At 40.7% G+C, this 18,982-nt stretch overlaps 1 protein-coding gene across 4 annotated transcripts in view; it reads right to left on the bottom strand.

The window, feature by feature from the left end:
* The window catches only part of DLGAP2 (DLG associated protein 2), a 698,632-nt gene that overhangs the window by 549,784 nt on the left and 129,866 nt on the right, over positions 1–18,982 (bottom strand). For all 4 annotated transcript variants that reach the window (XM_032798258.2, XM_032798257.2, XM_032798259.2 and 1 more), the window contains one exon: positions 1,884–1,938. In XM_032798258.2, coding sequence (XP_032654149.1) covers positions 1,884–1,938 — 55 coding nt within the window. The remainder of the gene's footprint in view (positions 1–1,883; positions 1,939–18,982) is intronic.

Here is an 18,982-nt window from a genome sequence, read left to right as displayed (position 1 = left end):
AGCTCAGCTGCTGCACATGCAGCCTCTTTGCTTACTGTCTGATTGCCTCCCAAAAGGAAATGCAAGAAAAATTACATTTGCTGCCATATTTTGTTTACCAAATATATTATACATTGTTATGGGAGCTAGGAACACACACATTTACTTTGAGCACTGCTGGTAGCGCTGAACTATGTAAAAAAACCCAAAAACCTGGGCATATTGTGACATACCAGCCACACGCATGCCTGCAGTTTGTACAGCAGTGTCACAAGGCAATTACAGAAGGCTGGGGTTATTTATATAAAAATTTCATGCGAATGACACTGTACAATGAATGAGGTGCACCAAATATAAACAACAGGTTTCCCTCTCCTAGAACATAGACCAAGATTTTTCAGAACTAGGTGCATTAAGGCACCTAAATAGGGGCTTGACTTTGAAAAGTCAATGAATGGTGGGTGTTGAGAATTTTTGAAAATTGGGCCATTTATCCTAGTGGATGGATTCAAAAGCCTAATTTTAGGCATCAACTTTTGAAAATTTTGGCCTTAACATCTACAGGACACAATTACGTACCAATGAAATCAGTGTGAATTTCACCATTGACTTCAATGGGATCGGGATCAAGCCCTATGAGTGAGCCAGAACAATACACTAATGAACAAACACTAAATGGAATGTTGTCATTATAGCCATTATCGTGCACAGACTTTTTCAAGATTGTTTGCAAACAGGAAGGAAGGAACATTGGCTTTTACACTCAGTCTGTGCTCATGTTATTAATGACTTCCAAATTTGAGAGGCAAGATAAATTATTTGTTTTATTACTATTATTATTTTATGTCTTGCAGCTTCAAGAAAATATGTAAATGAAATTTCAACTTATCTTTAATTCCAAAAATATACTCATGAGTCACATGATGTATGGGTCAAGTTCAACATGCAAGTGGGCTGAGGGAAAGAAATCAGGTTTATTTTAATTTTAATTATTTTTGAGAAAATGGAAGTGCCATTGATATATGTTCTCAACAGGTCATACAAATGATAAGTTGGTGTTTGTGTATTTTCTCAACCTCTATGAAATTAATGCACAACTACTTCAAGTATTTGAAAACGTTCACACAATTTGTCACACAACCAAATTTCACCATATTTATGATGATGAATAAGTTTTATATATCTTCATGTTTTACGATGACTCTAAGTTTCAAGCAAGGGCTTCTGATTAAATAAATGCATTCAAATTGATATTTTGTTTTTCAGGGTACAGGGAGAAATATTAATACAATATCTCTTCTCTCACTCACTCGCCTTGAGATTTTTCTTCCATATAATTATTCAAAAGCCAAACTTACCACATCATAATCCAAACACAAGAGTAAGAACTTACCCAAAGAAGTAATTTCACATCATCTTCCACTCTATTCTTTTATGCATTGAGAAACAGAGACTTTAAATATATACAGTACCAACATTTATAACTCAACTGTGAAAAGCTAAAATCCACAGGGAAGCAGCCACAAATGGATTCAAGTGTTGAACCTCTTTGCTAGCCAGAAAAATACTTTTATAATTAACACAAAGTAGTTAAGGAGTTAACATATTCAACTTTATAAAGCAAGATCTGTTAGCCATTTCCTACAAAGATAATAGCCAAAAATAGCATGTAACTTGTAAACATACTTCACCAGAAAACAGATCACTTAAACACAGGAGTCAACTTAGTGTTTGAAATAAATATCCAATTTTTCACTTCTTTCAGTGATTTTCAAGTCCTATTCTAGAAACAACAAACAAGAAATCTTCTCAATCTTATACAATTGTGCTTTCATGTTTCTCTGCATCTCACATGAAAGCCACATTAACAGATCAAAAAATAAAAAAGAAGCTTTAATGTTTACCTGTATTCCTGTCTGGTAAAATACAGCAATGCTTCTGCAAAATGCCAGGCAGAATCTATTGCAACATAAAAAAAGAGTAAGTTTTATTACTATTTGAGGGAAAGGTGACATTTATTATTCAACATAAAGTAAATAGTTCCTATGATGCTCTGAGAACCAATCGTTCAGCTTTCATACAGCTGAACTTCCACCGAAGTCAATGGGAGTTTTAAATGCCTGATGGCCACAGTGAGGATAGCCGCTCCTCTCAGCAACAATTTCCTTGCAAAACTATACTCACCCACCTCCCCATGAGTTTAATATTGTATTTATCATCGTGTATTGATAGATAAATACAGTAAGTACCTGAGCTGGTATGTCTCCATAACAATTTTGCATAGCTTGTCTTCAAGGTCATCTAACAAACTGCAGCACAGAAAATGTTTGAGATATATACACAGCTAAAATAAAGTAACGCTTAGATCAATAGATACAGAGAGTATAATTTTCTCTCAATAGGCAATCATTCCTCTTCAGAGGTGTCAGAGCAATAGGGTAACGGGAGCTGAAGAGGTAATATGATGAATGGATAAAGCAAAGGACTGGGAATCAGGAGATGTGGATTCTAATCACCCCTTAGATACTTATTCACTGTGTGACCTTGGATTAGGGTTGACAACAGTCCCTTATTACAAGGTACATTCCTTATTTTTTCATTTCTGTACAAGATCAGGAGCTGTTGAGTGCTGTAAAAAGCAGCAAGAAATGCCCCTGGTGAATGTAGGTGAATATTGCTTATTAGTACAGTAAAACCTCAGTGCTATGAACACCAGAGTTACAAACTGACTGGTCACCCACACACCTCATTTGGAACTGGAAGTATGCAATCAGTCAGCAAAAAAAAAAATGCAACAAATGTACAGTACTGTGTGTGACGTTTTTGACATAAACTGTGACCGTATAGATCACTGTTGCAACAAGGTCCTATGGTTGCACCAGTTCTTGTACAGAGAAGGCCAAGCAGGGTGTCTATGGAAAGGTTGTAGTTTGCTGGTTAGATGCTGTCTGTATGTGTGTATCATTTTTGTATTTGAACTTATGAATATTGTTTGATTCTAAGTAGCCTCACTGAAGCATTTGGTCAGCTTCTTGAGAAAGAACTATTCTCAGTAAGTGCCCAATCAAGAAACACTTAACTGACAATGGACTTTGGGAGATGCCAATCCACATCTGAGCTTTCCTGGGAACATTCAAACGAACATGTGAACAACGGCATCGGCTTGGAAAAAGCTGAATCATTCATAGACATGTGACTTGCCCAGGTGGCTACAGACTCCATCTTGTTGTGATTTTGCATAGGAGAACAAAGGGGTTTCTACCCCCAAGAGAGAGAATATAAAAGGCCCTGGAAACCCCTAATCTTTCTAGTCTCTCCTCACATGGAAGCCACTGCATACCCTTGATCAACTTCATTGTCCTTCTCTGAATCTTTTCCAGTTCCACTATATCATTTTTGATATGGGGCAAGCAGAGCATACTATGGATTTATATAGTGACATTATGCTATTTTCTGTTAGCCTTGTCCACAGTCTTGTTGACTCCCTCAAAGAATTCTAACAGACTGGTGAACATTAATTTCCTTTACAAAAATGTGTTGCCTCTTCCCAACAAATCATGTTTATCTATGAACCTGATAATTCTGTGCCCTAATATAGTTTCCACCAATTTGCTTGGTACTGAAGTTAGGCTTACTGGCCTATAATTGACAGGATCACCTTTGGAGCTCTTTTTTGAAAATCAGTGTTACATTAGCTACCTTCCAGTCCTCTGGTACAGCAAGTTATAAACTCAGTGGTGCTGTGTGCTGGAACGTCCCCTAATATAGAATCTTCTGAAGAGATGTTACACACATAAGTGATTTCAGTAAAACTGTCCTTTCTTTAAAATGTTGAGAATCTGAAAGGTCACCAAGGGAAAAGACAATTTTTCTGATTGTTTGGATGTAGAGGTGATCTGCCTAACCCAAAAGATGCAAGATTGGGCCTCTCAATTTATCCCTGACATTACTGAGATGAACCCCAAAAGCGATCTGATTCAACATCTCTGCCCTCTTTTGGAAAGCACAGAAAACTTGTCATAATCCCTAAGACGACATACTTCATAATAAAGATACTCTGTTTAGTGAGGAGGTGTAGCCTCCCTCTGAGCCAGAGGGGGAGGAACGACCGCCACCACACTACACTCTGTTTGCAATGGACAGGACACTCTGGTACACTATTACCTCATATGGAAAGAGAAAATACCTTTACTTGTTTAAAGATGGACAAGATTTCTTATAAACTGCAGATAGAGGAACAGCAAACATTACATGTCACATTTGAGATACAAGTTGCATCTCCTGTCTTTGTAAAAGAGAGAAGCTGGCAAATACCAAGATCTGAAAATGCTCAGCAGGGAACTTGGCATGCTATGTCCTGTTGATATAAGTGGCAGAGAAGGGGCATGGCTAATGATTAGAGCAGAGAACTTGAGTGTTAGGGGTTAGGCTCTTCTCACCTTTGCCACTGATTAGCTGCATGACCTGTGCAAATCACAAAACCTCTATCATAAAAATGGGGACAACAGATACCTCTTTCATGGGGTCAGGAGGCTTAATGTATTATCATAAAGCACTCTGATATGCTCAGAAAAAAAGGTGACTATTCAAGTGCTATCAACCTAACTGTAACTGTGGCTGAAAACTTAATAAATCTGCCACTGCTACTCCAAAAGGAAGCCAATTAGAAACTATTAAGGTATTTGACAGCCTTCTTTATATCTATCCCTGCCATACCTAGGTGCTGATCACTTAAGACTCACTGAACTCCTTGCAAGTATCGAGGGTATGTCTACACTACGGGATTATTCCGATTTTACATAAACCGGTTTTGTAAAACAGATTGTGTGATGAAGTAATAAAGAATGCAGGAATAAGAAACACTGACTTTTTAGTGAGATAAAATGAGGGGGAGGAAGCCTCCAGCTGCTATGATAGTCCAGGCAGGACATTAAAAGGTGATTTTAAGATCCCATGGTGAATCTCTGATAAAGCACATCTGGCTGAGCAGCAGCTCTATACCATATTTGCATCCAGTAATCCTCAGTTCCCTGGAGCCAGTTCAGCCCTTGACATAAACTGGAGTAGCCTCAGAGTTACTATAAATTTCAGCTGCCTGCAACCACCTCCAAAGGCCATGCCCTGACATGCCCCCAGAAAAGCAGGCAAGTTTACTTTATACGGTTAGAAGTAACTCGTGGAACACATTGGCATAAAACAGAATTGATTACAAGAGCTCAGTAGGATTTAAAAGAGTAGGCATTTATATGGCTAAACATCCAAATTATATCACATAAATTAAAGTTATATTAGGATATGAACTCATTCTTCAGGACATTAAGACAGCAGCTAATTGCTGACCATTAAGAAGAAACTTCTCCTATGATGTAGTTATTCCACAATTGTCCACTAATGAGCTTTTTGCACCTTTATCTGAACTGCTTTATCTTTTCACCCTTATCTGAACTGCTACAGGTCAGTTGGAGGCAAGATACTGGACTAGATGACCTAGTTTAATCCAGTAAGGCAAATCCTATCTTCTCATTATCATTTATCCTTTGTTTTCTTTTTTCTTAAAAAACAGGCACACCTTTAAACTTTTGTGTTATTTGCAGCTTCTCTATGCTAAATATTGCTGGCTTCCTCTTTCCTGAACCTAGTGGGATTAGTCTTACTTCTTTTTCAGGTTACGGATCACATTATTTTGTTTGCTTTCTCATATTTTTGATATGAGGCTTGTGTTTTGTGCAAGATTTTTCCATAATCAGATACAAGGACACTTTGGGATAAGTTGTATGTACCAGTGCAGAATTTGTAATGCTAATGATTTCCACAACTGTGCTGAAATTTCACTACTTAGAATTGTCCTTTGCTTTCTCCTGTTATTATAGATGTATTTTCTATTTTGCCTCTACTGATTTGGGGTTTTTTTGCATTTGGAGATTTATTCTATTTTTCCTTTATCCTTTTCTTTTTGGATATCATACTGTGAGGTACTCAGCATCAAGTGAGAGATGCTGAGAACCCGAATTCCGAGTGATGCAATGGGAGTGGAGAACACCAGTATCTTGCAGAATGAAACTCTTTCTGCTTTGGGGAGTTATTCCACCCTCCTTACTTAGGACAAATGAGGTATGTAGGACCAAGCCTCTTACAATCACCAGCTTTCTACCAGACTTCTGAAGGGATACTTCTCTTCTAGGGACAAAAATAGCTCTCCTATTTGCAAGCTGTTGTGAGCTGCAAACTATTATAAATCAAATGTTGTTTTCCTTTATAGCATTACTATATTTCATTTTTCAGAACATACAAGCAGTGCTAGTGGCAATAGAGGTGCTGAAGTGCTGCATTGAAAAGTTGTGTTTGCAGCCTAGACAATGCTCAGCAGGTTCACCTTATATGGAGCCAATGTGACCAGCTTTCTACTGTCAAGAGTATTACATTTCACTACACTTTTTTAGAGCGACTAGTCTTGATAATATCAGTGAGATCTTTGGTTTCAACTCAATTCCCATAATTATTCAAAGGTGATCTAAAATAACCAGCAACTCCATTCAAAGTATTACTTTATACCATGTTATTAGGTGCCATATCCACAGGGATTAGCAACAGGTTCCCTGATTATTCGTGAAATTGCTCTTTAGAATATCTGGTTGTTGAAGACCAAGCATAAATGAAGTGATCTTGCTTCCCACTTCTAATCTAAACCCGCATATACTCATAGGTAGGTTTTTACTGTAGAAATCTATGTCAAAGCAACACTGGCCTTGCCATTATGAATGGAATATCTCAGAAACTCAGTACTAGTTCCGGAAATATTAATGCCCAAGTTTTAATGCTTTGCGTGCTGCTGAAACTGGCAAAGCATTTGCAATACCTCTCAATCATTCTCTGCTAATTGTCAGCAACAATCTTACACAGTAGCTCTTTATTAGCTCCCATCTGCTGGCAAAGGCAGGCTGTACAAAACTTCTCCCACCCACAGGGATTCCAATAAAAAGTCTGTCTTGTCAGTTGATTTAATTGTATTCTGATGATATGTCCCAAACTTGTCCAATTATGTTTCTTCAAAATTTTACTAGACTGCTGTTGTCCAATTCTCAGTTTCATATTTATACTGGTCAGCTTTCATGCCAAGTTAATATCAAAAAGCACTTGCTAGAGATTCACTTTGGGGGGAAAAGAGCATTTCTCCCTCCTCCCCCACCGCCGCTCCACTACTAGTCTCTGCAAAATTCCACCTTTCCATCTAGATCAGTGGTTTTCAACCTGTGGTCCGCAGACCCCTGGAGGGTCCGCAGACTATGTCTAAGATTTCCGAAGGTGTCCACATGCACCTCCAATCAAAAATTTTTAGGGGTTCACAAATGAAAAAAGGTTGAAAACCACTGATTTAGATAGCAGGAGCATACAGAAACAGGTCCAGGATATTTTGTCAGGAAAGACAACCTTTGTTGAACAATTTAGAGGAAATAAAGAGAAATCAGATTTAAATTATATACATTGTTTTCCTTTTTTTGCCCATGTCATAAACAGATAGCTAAGGGTTAATGTTTCTTTTACCTGTAAAGGGTTAACAAAGGGAACCAAACACCTGACCAGAGGACCAATCAGGAAACCGGATTTTTCAACGCTCGGGGAGGGAATTTTGGGTGTGTGTCCTTGTCTTGTTCTGTTGCCCTCTCGGCCTGAGAGTGATCTCTCTATCTCCAACTTTCTCTCTCGTTCCAGTTGAAGTAAACAGGTATAGAACAAATAGGTTTAATATTGTTTTTGTATTTACATGTGTAGTTTGGCTGAAATGTTAAAATTGTATTTCTTTTAGAAATAAGCTGTTTAAGCATTTGTTTTCTTTAAGCCAATACCCGTACTATGTCACCTCCGACAGAGACCATTTTATGTCTTGTTCTATCTTTTTATATAGAAGCTTCTTTTTAAAAACTTTGATTCTTTCTATTGAGGGCTCAAGGGATAGAAATCTCTGGCCCAGATATGTAATCTCTCAGGAAAGACTGGGAGGGAAATCGTCTTGTTGTAGAGTACTAACTTGAATTTGTATATCCTCGTAGGGAAGGAAGACCTTGATCTCTCGTGTTGGTTCAAAGAATTGAAGGCAGGTAATCTCCTAGTCACCCAAGGCGGAAGATCGGGAGGAGTAGAAGAGGAGAAGGAAGTGGTTATTCGCCTTGGTTGTGAGACCAGGGCAGTCTTACAAGCTGATCTGGGTCCCCCAGGAAAGCTTTTGGGGGGGCCAGAGTGAGTCGATACACTGGAATTCTGCTGGTGCAGCGCATCAGATCCAAGCGGTAATAAGCTTGGAGGGTTCATCAGCCACCCACATTGGATGCCTAAGGTTTCAGAATTGGAACTATGCTTTAAATGACCTGTGGCAGAGTCGGGATAAAATCCAGAACCAGTAGGAAATATTATTCTCTTTTCCTCTGCTAGGGCTTTTATAAGCAGAGAGAGAAGGGTTGTTTAAAAAGACAGGCCGAGAGAAATTTTTTTCGTTTCTCTCGGTGGCTGCAGTTTGGCTTGCATATAAGCAAGGAAACCATTAAGTGTGACAAAGGGTCCTTTTGTTAAACAATAGAACTCCGACTGTGAGTCAAGGTACCAAGCAGAACACACATGCAAATAAAGGGCTTTGTTTAATTACATGTAAAGATTAGCTAGGAAAAAAAAAGGCAACTGTTGCTGCAAAACCCAACAGCAGAGAGAACAAGCAGTTCAGTACAATATAACACCAGAGGGCACCAACACAAGAAAAGCAGGAACATGACTACCAAGGATACCCTGAAACAAGAATATGAGCAAAACGATCCAGAGGTAAACAAAATCAAACAGAGCAGAATCACAGTCGACAACTGGAAAAAAGACAAAAAGACGTCGATGTAAAAGAAAAGGACGAAACCATCAAAACGCAACGCCACAAAAGGAACAAGCACCAAAGAGCACCCACCAAAGAAAACAACAAGAAAAGAAGTGCCCACAGAAAACAAGAAGAAGAAGATGCAGCCACAAAAGACAGTATAGAAATACCAGAGGAGACCCATCGCAGCATTGATAAACACTAACAATCAGAACGCCAGCCAATCCTAACACCTCTTCGCCCAATCAAATGTCCACAGCACAAGAAATTTCTCCACCTACAAGTTCAGTGATGACACTGAGGCTTTAAAAATTGAAAGAGGCCTTGCCTTGGGTACAGCACCTCTGAAGACCATACATGAAAGCTAGGTCGCACTCAGGACCCCTAGCAAGAGTCGCTGAAATGCCAAAGACAGAAATGAACATTATTAAACTGTTCAAAAACCAAAAGGCCAGATACAGAATGGGATACCCCGATAGCCGCGGCGTTCAAACCCAAAAGTGGCAAATCAGAGTTATTCCAAGACACTCCTACTACGTTGAAAGAATCAGAGCTGGCATACCAGGAACCAATGTTTAAAATCCTGATCAACGCATCCTCCTCATAACAAATGGAGCAGTTCTTGAGTGTCCTCGACGACAAACACAGACATACAAGAGAAAAACCCAAAAATCTCACTAAGGCGGGAAGATTGAAGCCAAATGAATGGAAGTGGCAGAACGCACGAAACTACTGTCAAGGAAATAATACCCCAGGGCACACCGACGAATTAAACGCCTACAACCGAGGCAACCCAAACCCCCTCCTACAACCCAAGGAGAGCCACAACAAACCCTATCTTCCATCTCACAGTCCCATAACTCACCTCGACCAGTGACCAGTCACTGAAGATGCTAACTGTACTAAACTGGACAAAAAGGCCAACTGCCCAAAGAACCCCAACCAAGTACAAGTCATTACACCACCCTCACACCAACGATCCCCAGGCCCAGATGCCTCTCAAATCCCCTTGGAGCGAAGGGAAAATTTGAGAGTGGGCGGAAAACAGGTTACCGCGTGGCGAGACACGGGGGCACAAGTGTCAGCTATCCACCAATCCTTCGTAGACCAGAGTGAGTCAGACACTGGAATTTTTGGCTGGTGGCAGCGCTATCAGATCCAAGCTGTTAATTAAGCTTGGAGGTTTCATGCAGGCACCCACATTTTGGACGCTAAGGTTCAGAATTGGGACTTATGCTTTATGACAGCCCACTAAAACAAAATGTCTAAGGTTAAAAATGGAAATGCTCAGCAATAATCAAAAGTTTGTTGAAAAATATTTTATGTGAATGTATAATCTATACTCCGGAATCAGAACTTTTTGTTCTTCTTAATGAAATGAAGCCATCAAATAAGACTTTTAAATAGCCTTATTTCAGTTTCATTTTTTTTATGTACATATTTTAAGAGTTGTATTAATTTAGAATTCTCTTTCAGATAGTAGCAAATCTGCAACCAGATGGAAATTTTCTAAAACCTTTTCCATGATTTAAAAAAGATCTGGAAGAAGTAACACAGGCCTGTAATTTGAAAAGACATTGTGGGCAAAAGCAACAAAGGTTGTTTCCTTCTACCACCAGATTAAGGATTAATGGGATCATATCATGCACATTTCCTGAACACAGCCTTTGAAGAGCAAATGTTTATTTTGAAAAAACTAACTAAAACAAACATCTCAAAGGGATTGAGGAAGATTGCACCACTTTCTGTTTTTAAATTACTTAAAATGCCAGAAAGTAGCCTTTTTTCTATTTGATAATATTTGAAAATAACAGTTGGCAGCAACAACAGCCTCAAGCCTGTCCCTCCTGGACTCCTCTAATACTAGACATCCCCAAATAGCAAGAGCAACAAAAACAACACTTCTTCCTCCTTTGACTGGTCAGAAGGTTACAATCTATTCTGTCAGATACAGACCTGGCTATAGAGATCCATGCACTTGTGACTTTCAGATTCAATTATTGTAATTGACTGTACTTATGAAGGAATCCACAGCTACTAAAAATACCCCACCCCTCAAGCTATTGCCAAACACAGCATGATAAATGCAGGTCAATTGGAACATGTCTTGCTAATGCTCAGACAGTTGCGCTGGCTGCGCATTGAATTTCAAGTTCTAATCTTCACAATCTGAGATAGCTTGGTCCCAAGCTCATACAAAGACCATGACTACAATCTCCTGAAGCAGCTGTGATTCTCAGAGATGATGAATCTCTCAATTAATAAAGTAAGACTGATGGGAGCAGCAGACAGAGACTTTACAGTTCTTCATTCCAGAACACCTGAGAATGAGGACAAACCTGAGAATGTTCAGGACAAAGTGCAACCTCCACTTGTTCAGTATAACCTCCTCTACCACCTGTGCTCTCATACAATCCAGTAACTATGTACACACACCAATGAATTTGCATGCACTCAGAATGTGGCACTTAAAAGCAAGGAAGGGCAGGAAGAGAGGGAAGACATTCTAGCTACTCCTACTTGCCTACTAGCACCAGGGGAAAGGGGGTGTAATGGAAGGAAATGAAAAAAATAGTTTTCCAAGTAGAGCATTCACATAGCATATTTAATTCTTTAAGGTGTTCAGCCACCATAGGCATAGTATTAACAAAAACCCTCTAGCTACAGAAGTAGGTGAAAACCAAACTAATGTTGCTACCAAAAAAGCAATTTCAAACAAACACAGACATATGCAATTCCCGTTCCAATTTCCTGCTAGTGGATTATTAAGTTTGAAAAATGCAGGAATTTGCTGCAACTAGAAAAGGAAACCAGGGAGAAATACTATAGGTACTTACCAGCTGGAAGAAAGTGGGAGAAAAATATTCAGCCAGAAGCTGCTAGTTACAAAAATACCTACACTAGAGCTGTAGAGCAGGGATCGCCAACCTTTGGCATGGGAAATGGCGCGGGGCCAGGGATGTGCTGGCTGCTGCTTCCCGCCGCCCCCATTGGCCTGGAGTGGCAAACCGCGGTCACTGGGAGCCTTGATCAGTCAAACCTACAGACATGGCAGGTAAACAAATCAGCCCGGCCCGCCAGGGTGCTTACCCTAGCAAGCCGCGTGCCAAAGGTTGCTGATCCCTGCTGTAGAGGTTTAACTCTACTAAATTTAAAGGGCCAGCCTTAGAATGGCATGTGGAGAAAAAAGTTCTTATAAAAAGGCAACTTTTCACTGGAGACAATTGTTGAAGACTATGTGTGTTTGGGAACATGAGTGCGGAATTTGGGATGATTACAGGATCTGTTGCAGACATCTTGTATTATAATGGGCAAATCACTTAAGGCTAAATTCACAAATAACTTGGGCCTGGTGATGCTTTGTCGTCCAGGAAATCACTGGATTTCACAAAGCCTGAGTTTGGTACCTAGGCTGCCTGTACAATGAATGGAGGAAGATGGCACCTCAGAATGGGATTCACAAAAGCCAGCACAACAGGAGATGCCAAACCAAAAGGTGTCCTAAGCCCCATCCATCTCAAAGGTAGGCATCTATGTCTGGATTACAGGGAGGCTCCTCCCTCTGCTTGGGATTCTCAGCTGCAAACCTGCTCTTGGCAATAGGCGCCTATGACATTTTTGCAAGAGTTTGGGGCAGCAGCGCTCCCTCATAATTTTTAGCTGAATGCTGAGAGTACTCACCCAGGATGTGGGAGCCCCTCAATTCAAGTCCCCCCTCTGCCTGAGTGGAGTGAAAGGATTTGAAGTGGGATCTGCCACCTGTAACCCCTAAGCCAGTAGTTCTCAACCAGTGGTATGTGCACCCTTGGGGATACGCAGAGGTCTTCCAGGATACATCAACTCATCTTATTTGCCGAGTTTTACAACAGGCTCTACAGCCATGCAGCAAGACTGGGAACCCAGGGGTCCTGCTGGACCCATTGCCCTAACAGCAGGAAAAGATAAAAATTCAACAATGCACGAGTGAATGGGAGTGGGTATTGCAGGGCAGGATGGGATTGGAGCAGGATTAAAAAAAATAATCCTCCCATGCCGCAAACAATAGCAATGCCCCAGCTAGCACCCACCACCAGCAGCAACTCAGAAGTAAGGGTGGAAATACTATACCATGCCACCCTTACTTCTGCACTGCAGCTGACGGCAGTGCTGCCTTCAGAGCTGGGTGACCAGAGAGTTTTTAAATGAGTGAAACTTGGGGTACACAAGACAAATCAGACTCCTGAAAAGGGTACAGTAGTCTGGAAAGGTTGAGAACCACTGCACTAAACTTTGGGATATCCTAACTGCGGGGAGGCTCCATCAATCTCTCTTGTTGAAGCTGTTGCACTCTGAATAAATACTGAAAGCATTATCATGCCAGACAAAGGACACAAGCACTATAATGACTCTGTAATCTGGTCGTTAGAGAACTCATGTGAGAGGTGGGAGACCAGGATCCAAGACCCTCACTTCAGTGACTTTTTAAAATTATTTATTCCCAGGCTCAACAGGAGAAAATGAGGCTGATCCCTGTTCAAATTCTTTCTCTCCCTCGGGTGGAGAGGGGGAGACTTGAAATGGAGTCTTCCACATCCCACCGTGAACATAAGAACATAAGAATGGCCATACTGGGTCAGACCAAAGGTCCATCCATCCCAGTATCCGTCTACCAACAGTGGCCAATATCAGGTGCCCCAGAGGGTGTGAACCTAACAGGTAATGATCAAGTGATCTCTCTCCTGCCATCCATCTCCACCCTCTGACAAACAGAGGCTAGGGACACCATTCCTTACCCATCCTGGCTAATAGCCATTAATGGACTTAATCTCCATGAATTTATCTAGTATCCTAACCCTGGTCTAGAATTTATTAGAGAAGTTCACCCCCTGTTTTGTGTGAGCTCATCTATAGGGGCCCAATCCAGATCCAGTTAGCACTCTTACTGGATTGGGCCCTGTAGGTGAGTTAAGTGGAGGAATGCCTAGCTTTGTGCATCACTCTGGGCCTTAGGATTCCTGACACACATGCACACAGGCAAATAGATAGGTGCCTAGGGACCTTTTACTGCAAAATTTAGGGACCAAGCAAATTTAGATACCCACAAGGTTTAGGAGCAGCTGAGCGGGGAGTTGTGAATTCCAATGGGGCCTGATTCTGGGATGTAGGCACCTGAAGTGGCAGTTAGGTGCCTAAGTCTTTTTGTAAATCTAGCCCTTAAATCTGTCTGTACCTAGAAAACAGAGCTATGACTCCTCTTCTCTCATACTTTTCTGTCTTCTCTAGTTAGATTATAACATGAACAGAGCACAGATTGCCTCTTCCTATGCATCTGTACTAGGCTTAGCACAATGGGCCCCTGATCTTCATTGGGGCCGTAATATAAATAAATCACAAACAGTCACAAAGGTCCTTCAGAAGCGGCTGCTTTGGTACGACACTTATCACCATTACATCACATTGTTCCACATGAAATGCTTGTGTGGTTTGTACTGATACAATATGGACAGAACATATTAACAGCAAGCATAGTTAAATGTTCTCAGGCCACTGAACTTTAAACCCTACAATAAACAGGTGGATCATAGCCACCTCAAAGCACACCTCTCTTTCCAGTGCAGTGCTGCTGTAGAAAGGTCATCTGGTGCACTCTTGTCATACCTTAACACAAGTAGGGACAGATTCAGGGCCTCTGTAGTAGATGGCCTCTGACTCAGAATTGCTTCCTCTATTGATAGGGTGACCAGACAGCAAATGTGTAAAATTGGGACAGAAAGTGTGGGGCAATAGGAGCCTATATAAGAAAAAGACCCAAAAGTTGGGACTGTCCCTATAAAATCAGGACATCTGGTCACCCTATCTATTGATATGATATGTCCAGAATTACTTCACCTTTAGGATAAATAGTAAAGCCCATATTTACTCAAGGCTAAAAACCCAATCCCACAATGCAGGAGCTCAGCAGAAGTCCACAATAATTCTGGCTGATTTGGGGAGGGTAATTAACCATTGAAACAACTTACCAAGGGTGGTGGTGGATTCTGCATCAATGTCAAGAGTGAATGTTTTTCTAAAGTATATGCTATAGTTCAATGAGGAATTGTTTTGGGGAAGTTCTGTGGCCTGTGTTATACAGGAGGTCAGATGACTTTATCATAGTGGTCCTTCTTCTGACCTTGGAGTCTATGAGATTCCCTCCTGGGAGTTCCCAGAAATGCATGCTGCAGTGGATAGAGCATGTTGCCTGCCCAGTGAGGGTTGTACTGGGTCTGATGGCACCAGCTGTGTACCATCCCACTGCTCCTTAGCCATGCTGTAGGTAGCCCCTTAATAGGACTGCAACATCAAATGGAAGGCTCCATGCAGTCTCTCTACCAACCCCACCCACATGCAGCTGTCCTGCAGGCTTTCGTCTGGGAAACTGCACTGGGATACGTTTATACTTTGGTTTGTCAGGTGAGATATATTTAATTTACGGTTGTGTGATTAAATAGTATATTATTTGAATTTACACAAGAACACAGAGAGGATGGATGTATGTTTTAAGAAAAATGCAAGCAACCTGAGTGCTGGTGTCAAAAGCTTTGGGCGTTATTCTCCTTTGTGTGGAATATAATACTGTATATCAGATTTATACTCAAGTTTGTCAGTCTAAAAGGTTTTGATAACTCTATGCAGTGCAACTAAACAAGCAAATCAATTAAGTGGTAAGAGTAGAATTATAATCATCCAGTGTATCTCAAGTAGAAACAAGCTGATCCTCATTAAAATTTAAAATGGATAGTTTAGAGCTAGGACATGGAGATATAAAACTGTTTGAATAGCATGTTTTGGTTTATTGCCTAAAGCCACAGGTGTGTAAGGAAAATCCATCTGAAAAGTGATGAATGAGGTCAAAGTGTGAAAATGCAAAACAATCGATCCTTTTATAGGAGATCAAGAGAAAGACCTTTGAGAATGTCCTTTGACTACAAATACAGTGAATTAAGTTTAAAAGGCAACCCAAACTATGGAAAGTTCACTAGCATTTAAGGGCTTGGTTCCATGTGAATAGGCTCACACCAATAGCTTCACTGTGGATAAAGGAGCTACTCACTTTTGTCAGGATTGTATGCAGGATGATATCCTGAATTAGTAGGGACATCCTCAGCCACTTTATGAATAATGTAATGAATAGTCAGTTAACTACTATACATGATTGCTTTTTAACGCTACTCTCGTATGCCCAGGGCACATTTTAGTAATTAAGAAATAGTAGATCTGGAATGGGATGGGGTGTAGAAAAAGGAAAATTATGACAAGAGAACTCCTCTCTCTATCAGAATCTGAGCATTATAAAAGTATTTGTCCCTTATGGTTCAAAAAATAATTTTTCGAATGTAATCAGGAGTAACAGGCTAAGAGTGTAAAACAACAGCTATAACCAGAAGTGTGAATTCCTCACCTTCATCTCAATGAGGTATTTACTCTGAAGAGTTAACTGTCAGCACTATTAACTATTCATTTCACTAGCCAGGTGAAAGGCAGGTTCAGAACAGGACACTAGCCTTGGCATTTCCAGAGATTGCTCCTTTATTAATAAATAAATAATAATAAATAATATCTAGCTCTTATGTAGCACTTTTCATCAGTAGACCTGAAAGAGCTTTCAAAAGGAGGGCAGTATCATTATCCCCATTTTACAGATGGGGAAACTGAGGCACAGACTGGCAAAGTGACTCATCCAAAATTACCAGGCAGGCCAGTAGCAGAAACAAGCTGTCCAAGTCCCACATCCACTAAGCTACATTGCTGCCCAATGTGATCACCCGTTAGCCCACAATACTGCTCTCCAAGGATTCAACATTACTTATACAGAAAAGAATGGAGGACTTCAAGCAAATCACCCCATCCAGAAAAGAGTAAATGGCAGCAAAGGAAGAATGAAAGAAAGAACACGTAAGGTTTATTTTTAAGAACAGTCATTACTTAAATGTAGGTTTTACAAATCTTGCATGCAAAGGACAGGGATGGTAGAGCCTTATTCATGCCTTAAGCAATGTTTGAAGATGCAGGAAGGATTCACATTCATAACATGGTTTGATTTTTTTCCCTCTAGCAGAAACACACTCTCTTATAATGAATGCCTTTCCCTTAAAACAATAACTTTGGTTTTACTGCCCGCCTGAGCTTTGTCTGAGATTGAACAATATTGCAGCTTGTGGCGAAGCCCGGCTCTTTTTCAGGGCTTTGGGGAAGGTGGATTTATTGAAGGATAGGTTCTGAGACAGAGTGAAGCATCAGCTGGCTATTATGATTGGACTAATTTGCTTATGGCTATATTCTTTGGGGAAACAGATTATATGATTTGTGGGGACTATTGTCAACGTCTCTCTTGAAAGCATAGCATAGAAAAAGCAGCCCAAGAGGCAGGAGGGCAAGGATGGTTTTATGTCACCTTTCCACTGCCTGGATTCTAGGGCTAGCTGGGAACTGATGAGACCTCAGTGTAAATTACAGCAGCCCCAGGGCTTGTTCTAATTTAAAGCAGCCTCTTGGGTAATGACCCAGTCTCTCCCTAGTGTAATGTGCTATTGGAGATGTGGCCTTTCATCCCTAGCAGACCCCCCTCACCTTTGAAGAGACTTGCAAGCAGAGCAGTGTTTACAGTCCCCATACACCAACAGGGAGGCATATGGAGACTGGGTTGGCAGGAGAATCTCACCGGGTATGTGTATCTAAATAAAGGCAGGCTGCCTAGAGCTTCCAGAAAGGTGCTTTATTTATTATCTTCATTATTATTATTACTTTATAAATCCAAATAAGGAAACTTTTTTAAAGGGGAAATTTTTGCCAGCATGGCTTTGGAATAGATACTTGGCTGATTTCAGCCTATTTATTTTTAATTCAATTCATGCGGCCTTCAGGAAAATGCCACCTCCACAGAAGAAAAGGTTAAAAGACAAGCAATGCTGGACTATACAACCAGACTGACTGAGAAGCCCACCACATTGAAACATACTAAAGAATCAGCATCATGACTACCAGACAAACTGTCTCCATTGACATGTGCTCCGGTTTTAGCACTTTAATTATCCTCTTGGGTCATCCCATTTTCAGATGCTTCTGCACTTGTATTACCTTGTCATTTGTCTACTCCAGCCTCTTCTCTGTTTTAAGCAGCTGAAATCTCTTCTTCTCACCTCCCAGACACATGTGCTCCAGAATCACTAATGAAACTACTTGAACCTGCCCCATCAAGAACTGTCTGCAAAGGATGCTGGACTATTTTTGAATAGCAACCTTAACACCCTGATGTTCTGCTATGTACAACAGTGCCAGGTTGCAGCCATACTATGCTTCACTTCATCACAAATGTTATCCAAAAGGTTACGGGGAAATGGTATTTTCATCACAAGCATCTTCCAAAGAATGACCAGACAATTTATTTATTCAAATGTTCAGAAGGGGTTTTAAGCAACTATAGTGGGTTTTGGGGGCAACAGAAATATGGTTCACACATTTGGGGTTATTGTGAAAAAGTCCTTCATGCACCTCCATAAAATACCAGCTCTAATCTTGAATCATAGCAAAACAGAACTTTATATAGAACTTTCAGGTGGGGTTTAAGAGGGAATATACATGGGTGGACTCTCTTAACAGCCCTGGGAAGAATCAGTGTTATCCCCACATCTGTTTCAAGCCCTTGCCTGAGGGTACAATTTATTACTCAAACACACAAAAACTCATGCAGTGTAACAGAAAGCAATTTCCCTGATGAACACCAGCTGCAGTTCCCAAAAACCTTTCCTCTTGTGTCTTTCAGCTGGAAAAAGACAACATGCCCCTGCTCCTTCAATCCCTTGCTGAGTCATGACAGTCAGGCAGCCTTTAATCTTTCATGCGTGTTTCACTCTGACTGGGACCCTGATATTTGAAGTCCACTCAGTTAGATTTGGCATAATAAGGTTAGGAAGAACAGCAAGATTCTGTATAAGATTATATAGGGCCATGGTTCTCAACCTCTCCCATGTTATGATGCCATGTTACAACAGAAAAATGTTTCAAGACCTCCCTCCCATGTAACCACAAACAAAGGAAAGGTGGTCATGAAAGTCCCTCTGGGTCTACTGGCAATCCACTCATTATACAGGCTGTTCTTGCTCATGGATGCGGTGCAGTTCACTCTATGATACA

The sequence above is a fragment of the Chelonoidis abingdonii genome, chromosome 3 (assembly GCF_003597395.2).
Source record: "Chelonoidis abingdonii isolate Lonesome George chromosome 3, CheloAbing_2.0, whole genome shotgun sequence".
Lineage (NCBI taxonomy): Eukaryota > Metazoa > Chordata > Testudines > Testudinidae > Chelonoidis > Chelonoidis abingdonii.
Note: the sequence above shows the minus strand (reverse complement) of the source record. Positions and strands in the feature narration are given on the sequence as shown.